At 41.5% G+C, this 20141-nt stretch overlaps 1 protein-coding gene across 9 annotated transcripts in view; it reads right to left on the bottom strand.

Annotated features, from left to right (window-relative positions):
• Positions 1–20141, bottom strand: part of Tnik (TRAF2 and NCK interacting kinase) — a 398405-nt gene that overhangs the window by 153940 nt on the left and 224324 nt on the right. For all 9 annotated transcript variants that reach the window (NM_001106422.1, XM_063281546.1, XM_017590730.3 and 6 more), the window contains 1 exon segment: positions 9565–9621. In NM_001106422.1, the coding sequence (NP_001099892.1) occupies positions 9565–9621 (57 nt within the window).

Here is a 20141-nt window from a genome sequence, read left to right as displayed (position 1 = left end):
AAATCATGATCAGAATATATTATATGAAAAAAACTTCAACAACAACAAAGAAATATAAAATTCAAATTTATGAAATCTAAAGTCACATTGTCTTTAGTCTCTTATTGTCTTTTTGTTTCATATCCAAAATTTACATTTCTTTAAATAGTTACAAATGTTATTTTCAAACTGTTTGCCTCGAACTGTCATTAGAATTTTCATATATGACAGTATTCTGTGTATGAGTAGGGCTATACACCATGCCAAAAAGAAGGCTGGCCCTTTTTGGTGTACTCAAAGTTGATGTAAAGTATGTAGGTGCTTTTGTTTATTTATTATTTGTTTATATTGAAAATTCATTTTTTATAAATATATTCTGATCACTTTTTTCCCCTCATCCTCCTCCCAGATCCTTCCCACCACCTTCCTCACCCATCCAACACCATGTCTTTCCCCTTTATCCAAATAGGAAAAGCAAAAAAGCAAACAAACTGGAATTCAACAACAACAACAACAACAATGTACAAGAAACACACACACACATGCAGGCACGCACACCTGCACACACGCACACATGCACACACGCGTGCACACACACCTTCATGAGAGTATGTGGAAGCTGTTATCATTGGCATCAAGAAACACAAGTTGGGGCTAAGCTCAAAGAGGAAGTGGCAGTGATGTCACTGATGAAAAGAAAGAAAGCATGGCCTATGTCATTGGGAATGAAGTCATTTTTCTGACATCATAGTTTCCAAGGCTCTTATGCAGATGGGGTATTGTGTATTACTTCCCAAGAGGACTATCATGCCATGGAAAGATGAAAATCTGTCTCTAAGAGACACAGAGATATCTCTCTATATTAAGCATTTTACAAGTGAATATAGATTGATTATCTGCCTAACTGTATGAGAGAAGAGGTATTATTCACGCCTATAGGTGTAGCCCAGCGAGGATAAGCAATAGGCCCAGTATATACTAAAATGTCTCAGCTAGATGTCTGGTCAGATGAGCCTGATTGTTTGTAGGGTTTTTCTCTCTCCATGGGGTCTCTCTTTCAGCTCTGGCAATGATGTCATTCACTCAATCATTTGACTAACATCCCTTGGAAATTAGAGGCCTGGTATCCTAAAGTATCCTAGGCCTACAGTTCAACCAACAGCTATCAAAATTGAAATAAATGACCTTTTCTACTGGGGAAAACTGTGCCATTGACAATGTCCTCTTTGGTTGTAGTTGTCAGGAAAGGTGACTACCATGGTTTTGTGACCTGCAACTTGGATTTCAATCTGGTCTAGTTTTCTACTTTTTGTTTCCTCTGTTCTTTTCTATTTGCACCTGTATTTTATTTCATGAAGCACCTACTACATGCCAGGCTCTGCACTAACAATCTGTGAGTAGATACAGAACGAGGCAGCACTCTGTTCCTATTCCTTGCTTGAGAACGCTTTCCAGTAGATAAGTTTTCAATGAAAAATGACTTTTCATGGAGAGAAAAACAAAATATAAGATTTAAGTCATTAAGAAAACAGTCAGAATACTGATGAGAAAATTAAACTACATGAATTCAAAGCCCCAAACAAGAGAGACCAGAAAAGATGAGGTGTTCTCATCACAGAGGAGAGACATGAAATTATAGAAGACCACATGTTCGCTAGTCAGAAACTTTCCTGAAGCCCTGGATTGACAGCCCTGGACAAGGACTCCAAGCCTTGAAACTTTTATATGTCTATTTTCTATCTGCATACTTGTAAATACCATTAAAGAGTTCAGAGAAATAACTGGAATTTTGATCAACTGTTACGAGCAGCAACAGATCAACAGATATAAGGCACTGTCAAATACCAATCACCATGCAGTTTTTTTTTTTAAGTTGGAGGTGTTGGCTATGTGTCCTCACTCTGCCTGTCACTCTGCCACACTCCTTCCACCACTTTGTTGTAAGCTCTGTCCCATGAGCACGCACACACGCAAGTCCTAAACCCAACCCACGCACTCAGCATGCAAGAATATACACAGAGACCCTGACACACACAAGCCACCAATCCAGGCTGCAGTGGGGGTCACGGCAGGTGCTGGTATGTGTGTGGAGTGGGCATCTGACTTTCCATGTATCTGCGTGCAGTACAAAGCCACAGCCACAGCACAGGGATGTGGTCCCAAAGGGAGAGGGAATAATGAAGACTGAGACATTTATCTCTTCCCTTTGAAAAGTTGTATCATGTATGTCATTGAAATAGTCTGCCTCTTAAAGACATCTACTTGAATAATCGTACTAGAGTGGCCCCCAGGGCCTCTCCTGCAGGTGAGCCTCAGCGGGGTATGTGTAGGTTTGGGGTGGTTACATATACGGGTGTGGCCTTCCTGAATTCCCTTTCTTTCCTAAGCAAAGCCTACCTACTGTAAATCTCATGTAGTCGTCAGTTTATCAAAGGACATTTTCTACCTACCCACCTAGTTTTCTCTTGAATTTCTCTATCTTTTGTCTACTTCTCAAAAGTGAATTGACTCTTTGACTAAAGTTATGGCTTATGAGTTAGTCTTTTGAGGGTGTTGGAATATTGAGATTCCGTAAGGTGGTATCCCTGTCTGCCACTAAATATTGACACCGAATATAGCAATTCATTCCTTCTCTTATGGGTGAGTGGTCTCGGTGTCCAATTTCTGGAATGTGGCCCCACTGTCTTGTTTTGTCTCATTGTGGTACTTAACTTTGGGAAGAAGCTTATTATTCAGGCTGAGGCCAGCAACACAGCACCTTAGGGAAACAAGTCAGGACTGAGCACGAGAGAGTCGCACAGACTGACTTAAGTCAAGAATTGCGTGGAACTCACAGGACAGGCTACTGTCCCACATACGATGACAAAATTCCAGTGCAAACTCTAAAATAGTCTTCAAGCTTGCCTAACTCTGCCTCATTCAGTCTGTGTTCACCGGGACTAATTGAAATCATGTTTAAGGATATAATACAGCTCACGCATTATACATCACATACCATTTTGTCCTCAAGCCAAGTTTGGGACATCTGTATATCTGTTACTTAAGCTTTACAGTTTCGATTGTTTATTTGTCAAATGAAAATAATAACAATATCCTCTTGGGGGTCTTCCTTGAGTTTTGTGAATTACAATGGTGATGTTTGGTTCACAGTAAGTGATCTGGGTTAGTCATTTTACTTTGCTTTGGGCCACTGAGCTTAATATATTATTAGTATATGTTATGCTATTAATCACACCATAAAATGTCTCACCTTTGGGAGTAAAGAACCAAACAAATTTGGAACAGTATGTCTCCTTGACTTTACCAAACAATATACACTGGATTTGTGTGTGTGTGTGTGTGTGTGTGTGTGTGTGTGTGTGTGTGTGTGTATGTGCACGTGCGTGCCTGTGTGTGTGTGTGGTCATTTCAGCAAACATTTACTGAGTGCTTTGACAATGTACAAAGCATTCTACTAGCACCACTGGGGAAAGGCCTCTACTGAGTCTTACCAAAGAGATAGGGCTGGTCACATTCTGCACCTACCAGGACTCAAGAAGGCAGAAGTGGGAGTCCCAGAAAGCAGGGCTTGTGGGGATCCTTCCAGCAGGCAAAGCACACTGACCACAGGCTCTGTTCTGGGGTTTGGCATTATTTTGGGAAAGAGGTTAAGACTTAATAGCTTCTAAGCTCAGTTTCTAACAAGATAAAACCTCTTATAACTCATGGCTACATTGTTTTTCCTTAGGACTATTTGATCAAAGTGGTATATTGGGAAGAAAAAAGCCTTGAAAACCTTGTCATAGTATTTAATCCCTTCAGGATTTGTCCATATTTACCTATTTTAAAGATGTATTTTTATTTTTAAATATTGTATATGCATATGTGTGCTTGTGTGTGTGTGTGTGTGTGTGTGTGTGTGTGTGTGTGTGTACAGGTACTCTCAGAGCCAGATCCCCAAAGCCTGGCATTACAGTCAGCTGTGAGCTGCTCAACATGAATGATACTGGGAACCAAATATGGGTCCTCTGCAAGACTTTTAACCACTGAGCTATGAGGCCTCTGTTCAGATTTATCTTGTATCAATATCTTCTTGGTTGTTTTAAACATCAAAACCAAATGATACACAATTTCCAGAACGTGCTGTCTCTCAGCCCTTGGCACACTCTGCATTCTTAGTTGGGAATGTCTTTACATGTGGAATATCCTGGGTTTAGCTTCAGATAACAGACTCATCAAAGAAGATGGGTAACTTTATTCATATTTTTTATAAGATCTTTGTGGATATTTGGAATAAGGTTATGCTTAGCATGAGGTCTTGCTCAGATGAATGACCAGTTTTTCAGTTTTAAATTTTCAGTACCTGTCATAAAGTAGTAGGAATGTTTATTAGAAAATACCCGAAATAATCAGTAAATATACTTCCACCTTGTATAGAGCTCTGAAGTTAAAAGTGTGTGATTAAAGGGTGGTATTAAATTGCATGGCATTTTAATAGCCATGCTACACTGAGCAAGCTACTTAATATGTCTGGCTTCTACATCTCTAAAATGGGCCAAATTAAAACAACCTGTTTTGTAAGTAATTGAGGGAATCATATATATATATATATGTATATGTATATGTATATGTATATGTATATGTATATGTATATGTATATGTGTATGTGTATGTGTATGTGTATGTGTATGTGTATGTGTATGTATGTGTATGTGTATGTGTATGTATGTATATATATCAACTATATAAATATATATGTAAATATGTATACACACAGCATTTAAAATAATTTAGGAAATTTTCTATCATGTTAGCTACCAATATCATTTATGTGGGGTTGGAATATAAAAACATAAGTAGAATGACATTGAAGGACCAAATAAGTCTGAATATATTATGATGCCATGGCATGCCATGACACATGACGTGAACTATGATGCTTGGGTGTGAATGGAATTCCCCTATCTATCCAACCTCCTCTTCAGTTACTTCTCTCCTAGCTCTCAGATTCCCCTTTGAGGAGTTAATTACCTTTCCTATGGTCTTGCAGAGCCAGGTATCCAACCCACATATGGCTGAAAAACACTGAGAGAGCATGTGGATCCAAGAAAGACCAACTCATTCATTCCAGCACTTTTGTACTCACACTAATGAAGAAATTAGAATAAAAAGTAGAGCCCAGAGATGGAACTCACCCCATACCATGCGTCTTTCTGGACCTTACTAAGTTCCCTTTTCAGCTTCCTTCAATGTGAACGGAGATGGTAATTCAACTCAAGATGCCTTGACTAGTGTAACCACGTCAAGTCAGCTTAAAAACTGTTATTATTTCATTATGTACTAGATGAAGTTTAGGTCGTCATTAATTTAACAATAATTTAAACTCAAAAATAGGAACATTTATTATAATCAAAGACACTTGGTCTCACAGCTGGTGGCCAGAAGAAAGTAGATACAAATCCCCCCTATAGAAAGCCCCACCTTTGGTAGTGTGGCATCTTTCTTTCTTTTTGAAGAGCTATTTTAATCATTTTAAATGATATATATGTATGCGTGTCTTCATGTGGGTATGTACATCTGAGTGCAGACGCCCATGAAGTTCAGAGACATGGGATGCCCTTGGAGCTTCCCATAATATAAGTACTAGGAACCAAACTCAGGTCTTCTGAAAGAGCACTGTATACTCTTAACTGCTGAGCTAACTCTCCAGTCTAGTGCATCTCTTAAAGGAGCATATAAAAGATGGAGAATCCAAGGGGATTCTACAGCAGAGGAGGGAATCTGCATGTTTTGTGGATACCAAAGAACTACTGAGGGTCCACTGATGGCAACAGTACACTTTGAGGATTATCACTCTAAAAGGACTACGTCCTCTTGGTAAGCTTGGAGCTTCAAATGCAGTGGTGAGGGAATTTTCACAAGGAATCGAAAATAGACTTTCCATAATGATTTGGGCAACTTAAAAGGACTCTGAAGACCAAGATGGAGCATAAGCAGTAACTCGGAAGCCAATTTGGCAATTCTTGCAGTGTCGCAGAACTAAAACTGGAAGGATGGAGGCACTGGATTTGGTCTTCTTTGTGACTGTTTTCTATAAAAGGAAAGATTCCATGATAAAAATCAAGACTTTGAAAATTAATTTCAAGCTTATGGCCTCATCAATTTCATTGTGATAAACTACAGTCACTTTGCAGTAGGTCACAGAACACAATCAACAAAAGCGACCTTTGAGAACTCATTTCAGCTTTGAACAGAACAACCATAATGAGCCCAATTAAAATAATTGTCGAGAAGCGTTTGCACCGGATTCCATAACACACAAAGGACAACACCACAAAATTGAATCGATTGCTTTCTAAAGAGAACATCAGAGTTTAACAGAGGGAAAGCTGTTGCTGATGGTGATGGGCAGGGACATGATGCTAAGCTCACTGGATCCTGCCTCAGACAGCAGGGCGATAATAAACCTATTTCCTGCTGTACACCACATCTGCCTTTGTTGAGGGTCAGTGGTTAAATAAGAGTCAATGCTGTGACCAAATCACAGAAATGCGTCCAGCTCTTCTGAAATGTGTTCACCAAAAGAACAGAACAAACACCATAAAGTGCCTGTTTTATGTAATGGGCTGGCACTTTGAAACACAGAATGGTATCCTCTGTCTCTACTAGCCCTGGGCAATTGAGAGAAAAGCTGTCAAATCATTTTTCAAAGGGCTTACTTGCCAACAGAAACCCAGTTGAGAAAGGGCTAGCTGGTATTCCTTCATGCGAATCTGCAAATGCCAGGTTATATAACTAAGTAATAGTTTTTACTGCACACAAGATGGCCAGCACTAACTCCTAAGAATGGTTCTTGGAACAATTTAAAACCTCACCTAGAAATCCCTACACTGGGAGAACAACATTCATCATCCTCAATTCCCACCTTCATATCGCGATAAAATAACAATATGCAGTCCCATCTATGCTGTCTGCAGAACTCAGCTCTCCCTCTGCAGAGCCACACAACAGAACTTGACCCACAAGTTCTGAGTGTGGTCATCTTGGATCCATCACAACCATTAGTCACTAAGCTGTCAAGTGTATCTTATTATGCAGAAATATGACTCAATCTAAGGATAATCGAACACTATGATTTCAGCAAAACTGCCAAACAAATTCTGATTTGTTTTGTAGTTGGGGCTTTGTCAAATGGCCTACATATTTATTATGAGCTTCTAAATAGAGGTTCACAATACTAGATTTCTATTTCTGTGTCATATCCTGCTAATGCACTATTCCAATACCCACTCCTTTAATACCAACTTATAGAAGCTATATTTCTTTCTTTTCTGGTGATTTCTTAGAAGCATATTAGATAGTCAGAAGCAACCTACACATCCTCCGTCTTACTCCTTCTGGACACCTTAGAAACTTTTTTTTTGTTCTTTTAAAAAACAATTTAATTAATTCTTTGAGAGTTTTATATAACACATTTCATTATTTCACCCCAATCTCTCCCTTAATTCCTTCCAGATGCACTGCCACATCCCCATCTCCCACTTCTGTCTCCTCTTCTTAATTTGTGCTGTCTACAATCTCCTGGATGTAGGGGCATCTTCTGGAGTATGGTGGACCTACCAGGAGCCATACCCTTTAAAGAAGCTGAGTTTTCCTCAACCATCAACTGTATATAGTTTCTTAGTCGGGGTTAGGGCTCATGGACCCATTTCCAGAGAACCTGTATTTTTGGCTGGATACACTGCTAGACATTCAAGAAAAAAAATAATTCACTGGAAGAGACTTTTCTCTATTTTTCTACCAGGGATGTATTCGTAGTCATACCAAACTATAATGTGACCTTAGTCAGTAGGGAGGCTGTGAGTTAAAGTGACAGAATAAAAGGATAAAGCCATCTTCTCTTTTACCACACTGCTGTCAAACACCCCTGATGGTTAAGTTTCTGTCCTAGTTGCTGTGATAAATATTTTGACAAAAGCAAATTAAGGGAGGAGGAGTTTAGTGGAGATCATAGTTCAAGGGTCCAGCCAACATAGCAGGTAGGTCTAGGGGTCAGGAATTGGAAGGAGCCACATTACATCTATAGTCAGGAAGCAGAGAGTGAATTCATGCTGCTACTCAGTTCTCTTGCTCCACTTAAACAGACCTGGATCCCAGCCAGGGGAATGGTACCACTCAGAGTGGGTAGGTCTTCTTATCACAATAAAATCAAGATAATCCCCAAAGGAATGCTCAGAGGCCTGTCTCTACAGAGACTCTAGATTTTTATCAGCTTCACAATTAGCACTAAATATTTAAATTATAAACCTCTACATTCTTTTTAACATGACAGGAAAAAGACACCTTTACCATGCTTAATAACTCCAATCCACATGCATTCTTATTCCATGCCAAATGACCTTACCAACTAACAGAGGTCAAATATTTGAATTAGTTTGGAGTCATTGAAATTGAAACAATGTACTAAAGATAGTAAAAAATGCAAACCCATAAAACTAGTAATAAACATTTTAGAGTGTCACTCAACTGGCAGTAAGTATACAGGGACAAGATTTTCCTTTTATTAATTAAACTGTAAAGTATAATTTAGAGAGAAATCTAGATCAATAATAAATAAGGAATAAATAAATAAGTCAATACAATGTGTGATACTTATGAAGATTAGTGGGATAGTCTTTTGGAAAGCCTTACAACTCATATTTACCAATGATAAAAGATTCTGTCTAAAGGGTATGGCTTAATGGTTAATGTGCCAACAAACTGTATTTTTTTTCAGTCTATTTCTTAGTTATTGATATCTTTGTGTGGTTCATTGACTGGATGACTATTTATATTCAATATTTCACTTCTGGCCAAATGAAGACTTTGGTCTTTCAGCTTTTATGTGCAAAAGACAGACATCTTAGAAAAATTCCCAGGACAATAGAAAATTATTAACATATTTTTGATGTTCTGTGAATCCTTTAAAGTCTGATTTCCACTCTATAACTTTGAAAGGTTATTAAAATATTTTAAATTAGACCAAGCAAAAAAGACTGAAAGCATTAGGTTGCATTTAAAGTAATGTCTAGAGGAATATTAGATTGCTTTGATCATCCAGGCAGAAGTTTAGACTTGCTCTCTAAGAATAGGAATTTGCAGCTATGTGATTATTTGATCAAAAACCATTTGTTTTAGAAAATGTTCATGATAAGTGTAGTATAAGGATTTTATAGCTATCCCATCTCTCCTCTCCTTCAGTGTTGGGCAGACCTTAGGGAAACAGTTAAGACTCATCTCTTTGTAATCTCAGCGTTATAGTTTTAATGCCTTAGAATCCTTGCTCTGGCTTCATATGCAAATATCCATGGTCATGCATATGTAAATTATCAGCACACAGTATTCAGTCTAAGGACCTAAGGCAGCGTGTAGCATTGGTCTTAAATTGGAGTGATTTATTCCTGGCCTGCTCAGTTGGCTGTTGTAGATTCTTATTTCTCTACATGAATGACAAACGAAGAAGGATCTGGAATATATAAGAAGACTACTTTTCTGGCAAATGTTTTTCCACTCACTTTTTCATTACAGCTCTATAGCTAATGAGATAACAGGATAAAAATGCCTTACCCCTGTGACGTCCATAACCTTAATGGCAGCAAGCTGGCCTGTTTTGACATGACGACCCTGTAAGAAAAAAATAAGAATTTCAAAAGGTTTAGTTGTTATGTACAATGTTAGTTTTCCATTCCAACCCCATACAAATCAATGCCTAGGTCAATGGTACAGTATGTGAGCAACCAGACAGTCAGAAGCTCAGGTAGACACATAGAAATTAGGATGTTTGAAGATCTAGTTCTAGTTGGTATTTGATTTGCTTTAAAAAAACAAAAAACAAAAACAAGAAACTACCCATTCTGTCATCACTTTGACTCATTTATACAGGGCTTCTCAGGTCGATGAAATGGAAGGGTTGGACAATTCGATTCTCTTTCTCACAAGAGCACTAGACAAGGGCTTATGAGAGAGTCAGATTCACATTCACACAGAAGTGGAGACCAGCCTGGGTGGAGGGAATAAGTAAATCTCAGGAAACAGGAACTGAAGAGACTTTCTTCCAGTTTTTAAAATATTTTTAATTTTGGGCTGAGAGTGTGGCTTGGCAGTAGAGTAAGTCCAGTACACACAAGGTCTTAGGTTCAACCCTCACAACTGGAAAAAAAAATTAAGAAAATCAACTGGCTTGAGTTGCTGTCAGCTGAGCTCTGATAAGCTCATGGAGCCAACACTTAGCATGGGGACCAGGACAGGAATGGTGAGTTTAAAGTCATCTTCCAGGGGTATCTGAAAATGATGGAGATGAGAAGTGCTACTAGGACCCAGCACACAGGCTGGGGACTCTCCTGAGTTAAAGCAGTCAAGGTCACAGGAGGATACAGTGGACACAACATTCTCTTGGTGTGCCCCAAATAGCTGTCAGAGGATTGGTGGCTGGAGGGATATTAGGATGGTGTTGCTACTGGCTTCAGGGCGAGACCCATACCCAGCTTTGACTGCTAACCACATCGTGAACGATGTTGTTTTTCCTGTAAAGAACGGAGAGAAGGGTGCCTGTGGACAAACACAGGGGTTCGCTTTGATGTCACCTAACTTTGTTACAGTTCGGTCCCCTTGGGCTGGGCAAAGGCCCTTGCTAGTGGCAAGCAGTTTTCCTCCCAAGGGCTGGTCACTTTTGTGGAAACCAGCTCAGTAGAGGCCCACTGGTTCTGTCTTGGTCCAACTGTAGTGTGTGTGTGTGTGTGTGTGTGTGTGTGTGTGTGTGTGTGTGTGTGTGTGTGTTGTATGTGAGAGAGAGGGGGGAAAGGGGAGAGAAGGAGGGAGGTGGGTATTGTTATTAGCCACTAATCTGTCTTCTACATCTAGGGCATCCTTTGCCTTCTTGTTCCTGCAGCCTGTCTACTTTTTTCTAGATTTAATTCAGACTTCTATCCTGGACAGTCAGTCCTCACCTCTGTGCTACCAGGGAACACACCCATGTTCACATCATTGCGTGATACCCAAAGTGTCACCATTTGCCTTCCTGTCTCTTTCTCCTTTCTCCTCCCACTAGTATAATTTGTAGCACTGCCCCTGGAATCAAATCTTAACTGGAACTTCCTCTGTTTAGGAACTTGGTCACCCAAGTCTAGATACAACATTTTGAGTCCCTTTCTCCCCATGGATGTCTGTGGGGTATTTCTGCCAAAATAGAATTGGAGACATTATGTGTGAGATTTTTTTAACTCCTTTGGAATCACAGGCTCTTCTTTGAGGGAATAATTTTTAAAAGGATACCTCAAGGTCTAATTAAAGAGTAGCAGCTTGTACAGAGCATAGCCATCCTACTGTGTGGTGCCCAGGCCAGAGAGCAGAGAGCAGAGGAGAAAATTGATCCCTGGTAAATTTCACACAGAAGGCACTGGCCAGGTCTTGGTTTGAAATCCATAGACATCACTGCTATTTTAAAACAAAGGAGGGGACATGATATTTTTGCATGTGTGTGGCTTCATTATTTTAAAGTGTTCACTATGAATGCGAAAAATGAAGGAACACCTCTACACTCCACCTTAAATTTCACTTTCAAGCTGAAAGATGGACTTTTGATGGAGCTGACACATGAATGATGCCACCCTGAGATGGCAGGTTAGACTTAAATGAAGTCCTGCAAATGGAACAACGAAAGCTTTGGCCCAGGCAAAGGCATCCTCACAGTGGAGCAGTGAAGCTCCTGAGCTGTCAAACTCTGATGGTCAGGAAGGACCAAAAAGGATCAGGGAGGACCTTGCTGAGCACGAGCTGCCTTGTGTGTCACCAGAGGGTGTCAAAGCTGATTACTATCTCGATTAGGGCAGACCTTCCGGGAATGGTTAGGAGTCAGCTGACCTCAAGATCATTAAAAACCTGAGCTATGCACACACACACACAGACACAGACACAGACACACACACACACAGACACACACACACACACACACACACACACACACACACACACAGAGTGCAGAAGCTGGGTGTGGTGCTGAAGGCTGTGAGTCAGACCCAGTCCACTCTTTTCCCTTTCTACTCCCCTCTGTGCCATTTGTTGTAAAGAACTATGCTGGTTCTTCTTCCATATAAAATAATTCAACACCAAGGCAAAAAATGTGACTCACTCAAGCACGCTTAGGCCTTTCCTTTGTCTGCTCTCTAAAATGAATGTAGGAGGAAAACAATGGTCTCCACAGAAATGGCGGCAGAAGCTTCACCTCTGTGTCTTTGTTTTCTACTGAAAATGTGGAAGCTGTGGAGCTGCTTGCCTGAGGCTAGCCTGGAAGAGCGCCTTTCATTTCTGGGTCACTGACACACGGTTTTTCCAATGGCGCATACATGCTGGATCAGACAGTCTCGGCACTACCTCCACCCCCCCTTCCAAAGCTCCTTCTCTTTTGGATTAGCTTAGAGACAATCCTTTCTACTGAGGAAAGCAGCTTCAATGTTTTTAGTTGCAAATCAATACCCTCCCTCCCCCTTCGAATTGTCACAGCATTCAATGCCAACCCCCACTGGTCCCAACTAGTGCTGTGATTTTCTTTTCTCTTTTCAAATATGCATTTCCAGAATAATGAAAACAAAATAAAACAAATCAAATCAAATCAAATAGAAGGGCCGAAAAAGTGTTGCTCAGTGATAGAACACACTTGGCCAGGATGCACAAGGCCCCAGGCCCAAAGCAACCACCAAAAGGGAGAAAAGATAAGAGTGTAGAACACATGGTAGTGGCTCGTGTTGTAGATCAATTCTGGTTAAATCTATCTATATCTGTCCATCAGTCTGTCTATCCATCGGCCACTGGTGACACAGTATACCATCTGGAGCAGTGGCTCTCAACCTTCCCAATGCTATGACTCTTTAATATAGTTCCTCATGTTGTGGTGAAACAAAATTATTTTGTTGCTACTCCATAACTATAATTTAGCTACTATTATGAACCATAATGGAAATATCTGTTATGTAGGATATCTAATATGCTGTGATCCCCCAACCATGAAAAAGTTGTTCAACCCCGCCCCCCAAAAGGTTCTCAACCCACAGGTTGAGAGTCATTGATCTAGAGTACCCAACTCAGAAAGCTCAGAAAGCTGTCAACTACATCATGCACACTCTTTTTTTTTTTAAGAACCAAATGCCCTCAGCTGAAGGAACTACCCCACCTAGGGTCAAGCTCCCATCTGGAGACAACTGAACGATGATGACCACTTGGACCAAGGTGGAAATGTTAGAATTTTAGAGAAGGAGAGAAAGCCTAGAAATACATTGAACGCTAAAGCTGCAGGGCATGAGAAGAAACTGGACACAGATTTCCTCCAAGCCGTCTACAGGGTATGATGGAGAAGGAACTCAGCCAGTATTTGCTAAACAACCCAGTAGATGAAGATGCGATGTGTGTGGATTGGGTTCCCGTTCTTGCTACTACTGACATTTCCCATCAGTCCCCTGTGGTCCCTTGCATTTCTGTCTAGCCACAAACTATATGGGACCAGATGCGAGGGACAGGTTCCAGGCAGTGATTATGATTGCCTGGCTTGCAGAGAAGCAAAAAGGAAGTTAAATGAAGCTCTTTTAAATTCTCCAGAGAGTGGATCTCAGGGAAACCACAGAGATCACAGAAATGATCCATCCAGCTTTACCTCTGCCCTGTCATGATGAGGACAAGGGTGTACTCTATCTCCCACGCCCAGATAAGATGAAGGCTTAGTTATGACACCTGCTAGTCTCATCCTCAAGATGTCAGGGCATACTCAAAATACTATTGTCCTTAGATAGAAACATGCTTTGAGGGGGCTGGAAAGATGATTTGGTGGTTAAGAATACTGGATGCTCTTACAGAGGATCATGGTCACTTCCCAGGACCCACATGGTGGCTTATAACCATCCACCAACCATCCTGTTTCAGGCAATCTGATGCCCTCTTCTGGCTTTCAGGGCCACTGTAAACACATGGCATATAGCCTCAAACATCCACACACATAGAAATAAAACCGAGAGGAGAACTGCCTTGAAGCAGAGACATATAAAAGAGGATTCTATGGGAAGGTTACAAAGATCCTTAAAATCACAACTGCTCATGGGACATTCCTGGTACAGTGTCTATTCCTAGGGTTTCTCCAGGTCAAAGACAACCACTGTTGCTTTGGTTGTTCCATGGCATTCACTGGTGACTTCAAAGGCATGGCTTAGCTGCTATAGAGAAGAGAGACCTGACTCCTAATGGTTCCCAGCCTGTGGAACACTCTGAACAAGGTCCTACCCCAGAACTGTCCCCATGAGATTACATTCTCCCTCAGTACCCCAGAATGCCAATCTTTTGCCAAGGCTTGCTTATAGACTACTCAGAGCTGGACCTACTGAGGGCTAAGGCTTGCTTATAGACTCCAGGAGGGAACAAGAGACTCCCTCCCTTCTTTTCGTTGGAAACTAGATGCTTCAATTTTTGTTTGACTGCTTATAAATCAAAATGGATGCTTCACGGGAAACAAATCAGTTTTTTTTCAGACAATGGTTAACATATGCAGATTCCTTAGCAGGGAGCCAAATGTCTGTGCCAGGAATGGTATGCACAGCTGAAGTGACAGTGGTGAGACCCAGACAAGCTGAGGGCAAGGACTCGCAGGACTCAGAAGGCAGCAGAACCAGTCTCTGGGCCCTGGCCTGGAGCCAAGAACACATTCCCCATCATCTCCTCCCTGTGCCCCGAAATGAGCAAAGAATCAAGCATCTTCCTGGGTTCTGTCTAACTCAACCCACAGAATGGCCCTGCCTATCTGTAATTCTATGCTCACTACTGGAGAGCTAACCCCTTCGAGATGGAGTTCAAAAGATAAGGACAGAGGATACTCACAGACAACACTGGCTCCCCAAATAGTTCCCCCACCCCACCCCACAAATCTTCCTTTCTATTCAGAGTGAATGGTGGCACCTGGGGACTGGACTTCAGTCCAAGAGAAACTTTGAAATTCTCTTCAATCAAACAAAGAAAAGAAAGGCCTCCTGGCAACTTACAGAAAACATAAGCTATCCAATGTACCAATGTATATAGAATTTATTTAAAAACAAAAATATTAAAGTATCCACCAGTTGAAAATTAATTTTTAAAACTTAAAAGTACAGCATGACAACAAGAGACCTGCCAAACTGGATGGGAGAAAGGCCGTACGACACCAACCTCACACAACCAAGGGAGGCTGAGACAGGGAGAAACAGTCTGGCCCAGGGAAGGGCACCAATCCCAATCAGTTTTCCAGTATCAAGCAGCCAGCCCGGGGAATATACAAACAAGGAACACCACACAGACTGCAGCAAGTTCTATTTAGAGATATATGTGTGTATACATGTGCATATAACAACAATTAATGAACAAAGAGACCATGAATATGAAAGAAACCCAGAAGGGTATGTGAGAGGGTTTGGAGAGAGGAAAGGTAAAGGAAAAATGAAGTAATTGCAATCTCAAAAATTAAAAACAAAAACAAAAACCACAAGTCTTAAAAGTTCAGACTTTGTTGGCTTCTAGTGGTTGGTTTGGGTTTCTGCCCTGTGTGGCGGAGGGATATGTGGACCCTGGTGTAATCACAATCAGAGAAGTTGCTTTCAGAGCCACAGAACATGTGATTATGGACAGCTGAATAACCCCCTAAGATACAGAAAGGGACTATCCTTGACACAGTCTGTCAAAAGCAGAGTGGGAAGCCTTTAGTGTTCAACAGCTTACGAGAGCACACATGAGCCATACAGAAATCACCAGTCTCTCTGGAGATCCTAGTGACCCAATGTCTTTGGTCCTAGGGTCCCATCCTCAGGTTGCTAGCCTCTACACCCTAGAACGGAAAACTTCCCCTTGTCCATTTAATCTTCTACCCCAGCTTAGGACAGTGTCTTGGAATAGAAGACTCCAAAATCATGCTTAAAAAAGTCGTTTCAGGGTTTAGTGAACTGGGTGCTTTGCTTGCTTCAGTGACTCTGAGCCGAGAAATCAGTGACCTGACCCGCTTAACCTGGGAGAAGCTTGGGGAAGCACTACCTGGACAGCAGAGAGTCAGCATAGGAAGGACCTGTCATGGGAGGGGAAAACCACGTGGTTTAGAGCAGTGGGCTGTGGCAAAGATTACTACAGAAGGATTTGTTTCTGGTTTGTTTCTCCATGTTAACCAACAGACTGAGGGAGCCCTTGAGCAAGCCGGATCCCTGGAGTGCATCTGCTCATTATTGGCATGGTCAGGGATGAATGGATGGATGGATGGATGGATGGATGGATGGATGGACGGACGGACGGACGAACGGACAGACAGACAGATAGACAAGTAGAGAGAAATGATAGGTAGATAGATAGATAGATAGATAGATAGATAGATAGATAGATAGATAGATAGATAGATGATAGAAGGATAGATAGGGAGAGAGAGAAGGAGGGAGGGAGGGAGACAAGAGAAAAAGATAGATGATAGTTGCACAGACAGATGCTTTCATGATGTCTTCTTCTGTGACCCTGCTTAGATTTGCCATTTATACCCAACACTGACCTTGTAGGCAGAGGTTTACAACCCAGTGGATTGGACAGGGGTACTGGTTATGATTATGAGGCATAGGGCAGGGGGGCTAAGGAGGACAAATAATAGTCATGAAGACAGACAGTGCTGAGTTTCAGAAGGAAACTCTCCACCCCCAGAGTGTCTCAGTCACCCCCAGGTGTCATGGTCCTCAGCAGCAGCAGCAGCAGCAGCAGCAGCAGCAGCAGCAGCAGCAGCAGCAGCAGCAGCAGCAGCAAGAACAGGCCTATGCACTCAGAGCTGTCAGACAGCAAAAGGCCCACAGTGTTCCCAACTCAGGAGCACAAATGGGAACCCATTTGACTCTCTTGTGGCTGCTGCTGAATACAACCTCTCCCACAGTGTCCTCAAACCTCCAGAAGTTTTCATTAAAACAAAGGAAATGTCAGTCGGGAAAGCTCCGGAATATAATTAGGGCCCACCAAATCTAAAGTAATTCAGAGGGGAAAAAAATAGACAGTAATGAAAGGGATGCTCTCTGGTCCTTACTGAATCTCTTCTGTACGGCTGACACAAAAATCAATTTCAACAGGCTTTAGCCGAATCTGAGCAGGAACCAGGGCGACAGATGAAATTTAGTGAGCAATTTACTGGAGTCATAATGATTCCTGAGCAAGGGGGAAAGGGCTGTAGTGAGGGCTCTTACTCAGATGTCTCCTCTGTTAGAGCACGTGCGCATCATTACATACCATCTATACTATCTATGGGGGACGGCCCTTAAAGGTGCCTATGTTTTATCCTAATAAATGACTGTGCACTAGACAGTACCTCAGACACTTTAAAATGGTGGTTTTCAGCAAAGCAATTTTGCCTCCTGGGGACATGTGACAGTGTCTAGACTTCTGATTGCTAGGACTATCTGTAAGTGCTGGCATCTTGTGAGTAGGGGCAAGGTACACTGCCAAGCATCTCACATTTAAAAGATATTCCTCTTTGAGCCCTCAAATGTCTGTGGAACCAAGGGATGAATCTGGTCCTTAGAGTTGGACATTTAATAGATGCCCAGTGCATAGTGAGGTCCATGCAAAACCTCCAGTTACAAAGATGACTAGATAAGACCTTACCTGGGGATCTATGGGCACGGAAAAGGACAGACAAACAGGTGACACTGTTCTCTCTTTGCCTAGTAGCACCTCACAAATGATTTTAAAATGTGTTTTACTGTTTGTATTACAATTTTTGTACCAGTTTATATCATATGTTGAGTATATTCCCTGTACCCTCCCTTTTCTTAGTCCTCCTCACTCCCATCAAAATTCCAAAGATGATCTTCACAAAAAGAGAAAAATTAATTATGGAAGAACAAAAGAGCTTATACTGCTAACGCGGCCAGTCCTAAGCAGAAAGCATGACGCTGGCATCATTCCTGATTTCAAGTTATATTACAGAGCTATAGTAACAAAAACAGCATGGCACCGGGAGCAAAGTCAGACACACAGAGCAATGGGCTAGAAGACACTACTTTTTGAAATGAGGTCAGTGCTTCTCAACCAAACGTCTGTGGTCTGTAGGACACAGGTAATATTAATTTTCAATGATGTGGCCTCTGGGACCAATGTCTTCTGACTTTTGTGGGTAACAGTCTTCTTAACAAGGTCTTCACTGTCTTCTTTAAAACATAGATAATGTAGTATGAGGACTAGACAGGCTTGTGCTGCTTGGACACAGTAAGACAACTAATGATTAGGATATTAATTTTGGAAAGTGTTTTCCTGTGTGTTAGCTAGTTTTATGTCAACTTGACACAAGCTAGAGTCATCTGGAAAGAGGGGACCTCAACTGAGAAAGTGTCCCAGATTTGCCTATGGGTAAGACTGTGGGCAACTTTCTTGATTGATGATTGATGTGGGAGGGCTCAGCTCAGTGGGTATGGTGCTAACCCTTGCATGTTTCCAGAACAGGCATATGAGCTACATGCTTTCTAAGCATTGGCCTTCATACCATGCTCTGCATTAGGAGAGCAAAAAAAAAAAAAAAAAAAAAAGAAAAGAAAAGAAAAAAGAAAAAAAAAGGTAGTGCAAAACTTGTGTTATGAATGAAAGGCACTCTTTCAGAGTGAGAGACCACAGCAATCTGATAGCAGGCACGCCTGTCCCTGGGTAGCTGGTCACTGGGAACAAGGTCTCAAGTACCTCATCGATGTGTGTTCCCTAGAAGACAGTAATTCTGGGAATAGGTTTGCCTGAAATCTTGGGGCATGGAACATAAGTGAAATATGAGGACACCTGATAAAGAGCAAGAGTTCCTTTTAGTAAGTAAGGCATGCCCAAGCTCTAGGCTGGCCTGAATGGGCAGACAGCTGACAAGGTAGTAAGTGTATTGATGGACAGCTAAATTTAGCTGCAATATGACTCCCCTGCTAGAAAGTTCCTTTCCAGGAGGGTGAGGTTTCCCTGACTCTAGTGAAATTCTTCTTTTGACCACATTTCCGTCCTACACTTCACTGACAAATCAGGGATAGTAAGAAATGGGGAGAGCATGCTGCTGACTCTCTGACCACCCCTTCTTTTCACATAGGCAGTCACAGTTCTGTAGTCAAAGCTTTGCAGGTCATAGAAGACAGAATGGTAGCTAAGAGAAAGGGATTGAGGGATAGGAGGTATTCATGGGTGATCTGGGAGGGTTTAGAATAACTTTTGGCTATAGGCCCCTTATAGGTAAAACAGATATAATTAGGTTACTAGTTTGCAGTAAAGATTAAATTACTATATATAGAGACAGTTGGTGGTGTGCCTGGGTAAGTGACAGGGATATCCCAGCTCTTTTGGTGTGTTATGGGAACTATTTATAACCTCTGTCCTGCTGTCCCCATCCTTACTACACTGAGAACCTGGTTCCCTCATCCTTCTTCTCGAATGTGCCAGAGGCCTTTGCTTCTCTTCCTGCTTGGGACTGCAGACTCTTCCCCTAGACATCACAGGGAACTGATCTGATCCCCCCCATTCTTACCAATATTTTCCCTTGTCTTACAGTCATCTTGTGCAGTATACACTATACCCACTTATTACCTATATAAGGCATCTTTCATTCTCTAATGGATGTGTCAGGAGAGCAGGGATTTCTCTAGATTTTGATCATGGCTACATCTTCAACAGCCCATCCTATCAGCACCTGCACTGTGGCCACTCAACCACCCATGTGCTGTGGGAATAAATTCTCTAGAAACAAACCTCTCTCTCTCCCTCTCCCTTTCCCTCCCTCCTTCTCTCTCTCTCTCTCTCTCTCTCTCTCTCTCTTTCTCTCTCTCTTTCCCTCCCTCACAAACACACACCATCATCACCATCACCATCATTATTATCATCGAATCTCCTTTTGAAGGCAAAGCAACAGAAATAGAAGAAGCAAGGTCATCAGAGAGGAAGACAGAGGCTTTCAATTTGCCATTTGGATTGACTTTGCATCAAAGTAATGAATCAGGAAAGTGTCGCTCCCCTCTTTATTCTATTCACACCTCTGAAGCTTAAAGAACAAAATAAAGGCTTTTCATAATTAACATATATTTTCTATCTAGGACGATTCATTTCTGTAAATATATAATTATTTCATTTAAATGTTAGTAACATGGATATTGAAAAGTTATAGACTG

The sequence above is a fragment of the Rattus norvegicus genome, chromosome 2, assembly GCF_036323735.1.
Source record: "Rattus norvegicus strain BN/NHsdMcwi chromosome 2, GRCr8, whole genome shotgun sequence".
Lineage (NCBI taxonomy): Eukaryota > Metazoa > Chordata > Mammalia > Rodentia > Muridae > Rattus > Rattus norvegicus.
Note: the sequence above shows the minus strand (reverse complement) of the source record. Positions and strands in the feature narration are given on the sequence as shown.